The 7,580-nt window shown below is 40.0% G+C and overlaps 1 protein-coding gene across 1 annotated transcript in view; it reads left to right on the top strand.

Moving 5' to 3' along the window:
• The window catches only part of LOC111156479 (TRAF-type zinc finger domain containing 1), a 29,519-nt gene that overhangs the window by 8,915 nt on the left and 13,024 nt on the right, over positions 1-7,580 (top strand). Inside the window, exons 3-6 of the mRNA XM_022517406.1 lie at positions 770-905; positions 1,018-1,071; positions 4,266-4,671; positions 5,715-5,921. Coding sequence (XP_022373114.1) covers positions 770-905; positions 1,018-1,071; positions 4,266-4,671; positions 5,715-5,921 — 803 coding nt within the window. The remainder of the gene's footprint in view (positions 1-769; positions 906-1,017; positions 1,072-4,265; positions 4,672-5,714; positions 5,922-7,580) is intronic.

Below are 7,580 nucleotides of genomic sequence, written 5' to 3' on the forward strand. Positions count from 1 at the left end.
AGAGTACGTTCCTGACTAGTATCTAGCCTGCTTTGAAAGGCATGTGGGACATAAAGGGAGACATGTTGGGGCACCTGGGTGGCTCAGTGGGTTAAGCCTCTGCCTTCAGCTCAGGTCATGATCTCAGGGTCCTGGGATCGAGCCCCGCATCAGGCTCTCTGCTTAGCAGGGAGCCTGCTTCCTCTTCTCTCTCTCTCTGCCTGCCTCTCTGCCTGCTTGTGATCTCTGTCAAATAAATAAAATCTTTAAAAAAAAAAAAAAGGGAGACTGTTCCCCACTGACTATCTCAATGCTGGCATCTGCTTGTTTGACTTTTAGTGGAATAAAATCTATTGAGGTTAAACCTACCTCAGACCCAGAGTGAAAATAATTGGTAGGCTGCTTTTTGTTTGTTTGTTTGTTTGTTTTAAAAACAATCCTGGAGTATATCATTGTGTTTTGGGTCATGGATAGTTTCAGAAAAGCCTGGTTTATTTCTTGGCATCTGACTTCATGTTGCTGGCTGTGATTAGCTCTGACATCTAGAAAGTGAGGCTGAGCTTGTATAAGTAGTACATAGCACTGATAACTCATTGTTGCACAGAAGACTCAAAACCTTTGGAAGTTAATCCTTGAAAAGCAGGGGTGTAATAATCATAAGAGTTTACGGACTAGATTTACTAAAGAGAAGTAACAAAGACTAAAGATCTGACCAGCAGATTTTCATGTAATATCACTGTGCATAGATTAGTCAGTAATGCTTGCCTTTTCCTTTGATCTGTTTCTATAGCAAAAAAGAAATTCCTGTATTTAATTTTACCATCCATGAGATCCACTGTCAAAGGAACATTGGTATGTGTCCTATCTGCAAGGAACCATTTCCCAAATCTGATATGGAGAGTCACATGGCAACAGAACATTGTCAGGTAAACCACCAAGTACTCAAATGTTCATAACTCTATTATACTTGCTATTTTGCATTAGCAAGTGATTATGTTATCACAAAGCCAATTTACTGATTGTCACTTCTTATCATAGGTGACCTGCAAATGTAATAAGAAGTTGGAGAAGAGGCAGTTAAAGAAGCATGAGGTTAGTTTCCCTGTACCATGAAGAGCGTGAGTTACCTTGGGGCCAATGTTACTGAGATTACTGAGCTACATGCAGAGCAGAAAACCAGTCTGATTGAGTCTTGGTTCTCTACCAGCTCCACAAACACTGTCTCTTAAAGTGTATTCAAGGCTTTGACTTTTTGCTGCCAGAATCAGCTGCGTGACTATTGCACCCCTTGCTCAGGTCTCAGAGCGTTACTCTTTGGAACTGAGTCTGTCCTTTCTGCTGGGGTTTAGCTGGCACCCTCAGTGAGTGCCAAACCAAGCCTGGGCTTGCCAGTGTGGTATAACCACTTTAGTACAGAGCCTGCCTAACATCTTGTAATTTCCTTTTGACTTCTTGATCACTTGGGTAACATGCTGTTTATACCTGAAGCAATTCCTCAGAGTGCATTTCATGAGATAGAACATGGTATCAGTTGGTCCCTAGTTGAAATAAAACTGTTTGCCATAGTTGAATGAACGTTGTTTTTGTGAATGAGCATATGAATTCACCAGTTAAAAAGATCCCCTATTTAGTTGGTCACATAGTGTGTATACATAAGTAAAAATTTACCAAGGTATGCACTTATTAGTACACATCATTCTGTGTACCTAAAATGACAATTTATAATTTAAAAAGGTAATTCATAACCATTGTAGAAAAATTGGAAAATGTAAGAAGAAAACAATAACTATTCATAATTCCATAGCACAGAATTAAACATCTTATAAGTACTTTGGCACTCTTACTAGTTTTTCTAAGCATTTGACCTATGTTGTACTAGGGCTCACCAGCGGGGCGGGGGGGGGTGGTTATGATTGAGGTCACATTAACAATAATGAGTATTTCTCTGGTTCTAATATTTACCTGCTCTATAAAACAACCTCCAGTTAGCTCTCCTGTCTTCTATCCTCTTCACTCCGGCTATTTCTGGGGGTAACATATATATATATCAGTCATTATAAAGGTACAAGTACAAAGTATTTCCTAATGTTCCTGCAAGTTAGATCAAAATAGCTGTAGACTAGAGATTAAACTAAAGAATTTTTAAAAATTCTCTTTAAAAAAAAAAAAATTTAAACTTTATTTGGTGCTCTGGTGAGTTATTAACACATTTTAGGGTTGCTAACAAAGTACTTACTACATTATCTGGTATGTGCCAGCAATATTTTACTCTTGGCTGAGTACTTTTTTTTTTTTTTGGCTGTTGAGTAACTTTAAATCAGTGGCATTTTTCTAATCTTTCTGAATCAGTATTATAGCCACTTGGTATATAATTTTAAAGTCACAAAAGCAGGTATGTAAAAATTGTCTCTTCCATTCCTCTTACCTAGGCCCTCTTTAATCATTTTTTTGTGCTTTCTACAAGAGATAGTTCATGCATACACAAATTATGCTAAAACTGTTTAAAGTAGCATTTAGGATAGAACTTGGGTTTAATTTGTATGAAAAGAAATTTTTGTTCTTTGGCACAGTGGTTGTAAAGTATCTAAACTTTTGAAATTATGTTACATTGAAGTTCTGAGTTGAAGTTCCAAGGTTTGGAATGTGTATATCAGAGGAACATATGATTTTATCTTTTTAATTTTTTTGGTGTTTTAGTTACAATTTCAAAATAAGTTTTATAAAAATTTTTTTTCTTTCCTTTTTTTTTTAAGATTTTGTTTATTTCTCAGAGAGGAGGGGCAGGCAGAGAGAGAAGCAGACTCTGTTGAGCAAGGAGCCCCATGCGGGACTTGATTCTAGGACTCTGGGATCGTGACCTGAGCCAAAGGCAGATGCTTAACCAACTGAGCCACCCAGGTGTCCCAGTTTTATAAGTTTTATCCTTCATCTGCTGAGTATACTCTTGGGGTCATCTTTGTTGGTAATTCCTGGTTTATTTGGTCAGTTCAAAGCCAGTGCTATGGACAAATATGCAGATTAGAAATATCAGTGTCTTTATAAAGACAGTCTCTATTCCTCATTACCAGGTACTTAAGACAGATTGGAGTAGTAAGGGGAAATTGGGCTGGTGGAGTTTTGACAAACGTACTTGAATTGCTGTGCTTTTGGTGTTTGCTCTTGCCCAAGAACTGGCTGGCTTTGGGTTACTTGAGTTACTTTGTAATGTGTGCACAAAATGATGGTAGGGTGGCTGAGTGAGTAGATTCCTTGTGAGTTTCTTTCCTCTTGTAGAACCAGGTGACAGGGACAGAGGGAAGCTGTGACTTTTTTTTAAGATTGTTTATTTATTTGACAGACAGAGATCACAAGTAGGCAGAAAGGCAGGCAGAGGGTGGGGGGAGCAGGCTCCCTGCTGAGCAGAGAGCCCGATTCAGGGCTCGATCCTAGGACCCCGAGATCATGACCTGAGCCAAAGGCATAGGCTTGAACCCACTGAGCTACCCAGGCGCCCCGACTCTTAAATGCATAGAAAACCATGGCAGGCTAAGCTAGTTTTGGAAGAGAATACTGAAGTAAATATTTTTGGCTTTCCTTTCCCTGTATTAAAACATAGCCTCTTTTATTTTATTTATTTTTATTTTTTATAAACATATATTTTTATCCCCAGGGGTACAGGTCTGTGAATCGCCAGGTTTACACACTTCACAGCACTCACCATAGCACATACCCTCCCCAATGTCCATAACCCCACCACCCCCTCCAAACCCCCTCCCCCCAGCAACCCTCAGTTTGTTTTGTGAGATTAAGAGTCACTTATGGCTTGTCTCCCTCCCAATCCCATCTTGTTTCATTTACTCTTCTACCCCCTTAACCCCCCATGTTGCATCTCCACTCCCTCATATCAGGGAGATCATATGATAGTTGTCTTTCTCCGATTGACTTATTTCGCTAAGCGTGATACCCTCTAGTTCCATCCACGTCATCGCAAATGGCAAGATTTCATTTCTTTTGATGGCTGCATAGTATTCCATTGTGCATATATACCATATCTTCTTTATCCATTCATCTGTTGATGGACATCTAGGTTCTTTCCATAGTTTGGCTATTGTAGACATTGCTGCTATAAACATCCGGGTGCACGTGCCCCTTCGGATCACTACGTTTGTATTTTTAGGGTAAATACCCAGTAGTGCAATTGCTGGGTCATAGGGTAGTTCTATTTTCAACATTTTGAGGAACTTCCATGCTAAAACATAGCCTCTTTTAGATCGGCATATTAACTGCCTTATTATTCTGTGTTACAGGAGACTGAGTGTCCTCTACGGCTTGCCCTTTGCCAGCATTGTGATTTGGAACTTTCTGTTCTCAAACTGAAGGACCATGAAGATTACTGTGGTGCCCGGACAGAGTTATGTGGCAGTTGTGGGCGCAATGTCCTGGTGAAAGATCTGAAGACTCATCCTGATGTTTGTGGAAGAGATGGGGAGGAAAAGAGAGATGAGGTTGCCATGCCTCCTAATGCATATGATGAGTCCTGGGGTCAAGATGGCATCTGGATTGCATCCCAGCTCCTCAGGCAAATTGAGGCTCTGGACCCCCCTATGAGGATACCCCGAAGACCTCTGAGAGCCTTTGAATCAGATGTTTTCCATAGTAGAACTTCCAACCAAAGGAACATGACAGCCCAGTTTCCAATTCAGAATAATCTGTGTGAGTTGTGTTTGGATTAGAAAACTGGAATGGTATCAAAATCTCAGGACAAATGGGAACAGGGCTTTGAGGGCAAATAGATTTTAATAATAAAACCTGATTATAGTTAGGTAGTCTTTCTAATACACCTAACTATAGATTGGAAGTAACCTCTTTGCTATTGGATTACCACTGGATTATAGCTAGTGTTGATGATAACAGTGACATCCTGTTAATAGCTAGTATTTACTGAGTATACAGTATGTGCTTCAGGCATTCGTAAAGTGCTTAATATGTGTTGAATGATTTAGTTCTCACAGGCATTCTTAGGTAAGGGGTAGAGCTGGGACTTGAATTCAGGCAATCTGGCTCCATGCTTCAAGCTATTTTGCTATAGTGCAGAAATATATGAAAAATGTTTAGCATAGTACTTGTCTCATAGTTATAGCTTAATAATTTGGGGTATTAAGATAATTAGAATAATAATGGAGTCTTTATCACAGCAGACTTGATGTTTGGAGTCCTAGGAGAACAGGAGGACCAAGCCTCTTTTGTTCCTGCACAATGCCTGTAAACCTTGAATATTTGCTAAGCATGGACATGAGGTAGCAGCATCTCTAATTTTTTTTTTTTTTAAGATTTATTTATTTATTTGACAGAGATCACAAGTAGGCAGAGAGGCAGGCAGAGAGGAGGAAGCAGGCTCCCTGCCGTGCAGAGAGCCCATGTGGGACTTGATCCCAGGACCCCGGGATCACGACCTGAGCTGAAGGCAGAGGTTTTAACCCACTGAGCCACCCAGTCACCCCTCTAATTTTTTTTTTTTAAAGATTTATTTATTTCAAAGTGTGGGTGCGCATGAGTGGGACGGGCAGAGGGAGAGTGAGAATTTCAAGTAGATTCCATGTTGAGCATGGAGCTTGACACAGGGCTTGACACAGAGCTTGACACAGATCTGAGTTCAGAATCTGAGCAGAAGTCAAGAGTCAGATGCTTAACTGACTGAGCCACCCAGGCACCCCTCTAATGTATCTTGAGTACTGGTCATTTATTTTTTCTTCCAGTGGAAGAACAAGAAAGGCAGGAAAGGAATAGAACCCGACAGCCCCCAAAAGAGGGTGGTGAAGATAATGCAAACTTGGACTTCATGTTGGCCCTAAGTCTGCAAAATGAAGGGCAGGCCCGCAGTGTGGCAGAGCAGGACTTCTGGAGGGCTGTGTGTGGTACAGACCAGTCCCTTGAAGGTTCCAATGCTCTCAATGACATGAAGGGTAGGTTTGTTTATTCTGTACTAGCTTCTGTCTCTACAGGTTTTTTAACTGTTATACTATGTAATTTATATAAAATCAAGAGTTGTTCATGAGATTAGATTTGCCTTTTTTGTTTTGCTTTTCCCAACTTTTTATTCTTCGCCAACTTTTTATTCTTAAATGTCAGAATAGTACAGTGAATGTCTGTATACCCCTTGTTTATATTTGCCAATTTTAGTATTTTCCATTTACTTTATATATTTTTATTTCTACCCCTGAACTATTTGAGAATAAGTCGCAGACGTAACATTTTATCCCTGAGTACTTTAGCATGTATCTTAAGAACAAGGGTATTATACATAAATAAAATACACATATTACTCTCAGGAAATTTAACAAAAGTTCCCTACTTATACACAATATCCATTGGAGCTTATTTGTTTTCAAAATCTGGGATTACACATTGTGTTTAGTTCTTTTTAAGTTAATTTCGTTTAGGCCCTTCCCCCCAACCCCCTTTTCTTTTCCTTTCTGTACATTGGTACTTTGAAGAGTCCAGAATAGTTGTTTCGCAGAATATTTCTTTCTCAATTTAGATTTGTCTGACTGTTTTCTCCTGTTTAGATAGCTGTGGCAGAATTCCTACATTGGTAATGTGTCCTTAGGAAGTCAATTTATCCTATTCATTAAAATGAGATCTATCAGATACCTCCCTTATATGGGTAGCTTTTCCCTTTATAATACCTAGATTCAGGTTGTTTTGAGATTGTGGAGGAATGAGATATTTACAGTCTTTTTTATTTTTAATTTTTATTTTTTTTAAGATTTTATTTATTTGACAGAGAGAGATTACAAGTAGTCAGGCAGGCAGAGAGGGGGAAGCAGGCTCCCCGCTGAGCAGAGAGCCTGATGCGGGGCTCAATCCCAGGACCCTGAGATCATGACCTGAGCCGAAGGCAGAGGCTTAAACCCACTGAGCCACCCAGGCGCCCCATACAGTCTTTTTTATTTAGCAGTTTTTTGTATTCACTAATCAGATATAACTGGTGATTGTACATTGGTGATTTTTCTGCTTTTATCCTTTGTTCTGAATTATTTATTCTATAAAGAACTTTGCTCCCCTCCCTGTCTCCTTTAAAAACTATTCTGCGGAGCCTGGCTGGCTGCCTGTCTCTGACCTTTCACCTCAGGGTCATGAGTTTGAACCCCATGTTGGGTGTAGAAATGACTAAAAACCAAATTAAAAAAAAATTGGGGGGCGCCAGGGTGGTCCAGCTGTTAAGCATCTGCCTTCGGCTCAGGTCATGTGGATCGAGCCCTGCATTGGGCTCTCTGCTAGGCAGGTAGCCTGGTTCTCCCTTTCCCACTCCCCCTGCTTGTGTTCCCTCTTTCACTGTCTTTCTCTGTCAAATAAATAAAATCTTAAAAAAAAAAAAAAAACTTAAATCTTTTTGGTATTATCAGACTTCTAGATTAAAACTAGGTTTTTTTTTTTTTTTTTTTTTTAAAGATTTTATTTATTTATTTGACAAAGATCACAAGTAGGCAGAGAGGCAGTCAGAGAGAGGGGGGAAGCAGGCTCCCTGCTGAGCAGAAAGCCCGATGTGGGGCTCGATCCCAGGACCCTGAGATCATGACCTGAGCCGAAGGCAGAGGCTTTAACCCACTGAGCCACCCATG

The sequence above is a fragment of the Enhydra lutris genome, unplaced genomic scaffold (assembly GCF_002288905.1).
Source record: "Enhydra lutris kenyoni isolate GAN:26980312 unplaced genomic scaffold, ASM228890v2 scaffoldscaffold46, whole genome shotgun sequence".
Classification (NCBI taxonomy): Eukaryota; Metazoa; Chordata; class Mammalia; order Carnivora; family Mustelidae; genus Enhydra; species Enhydra lutris.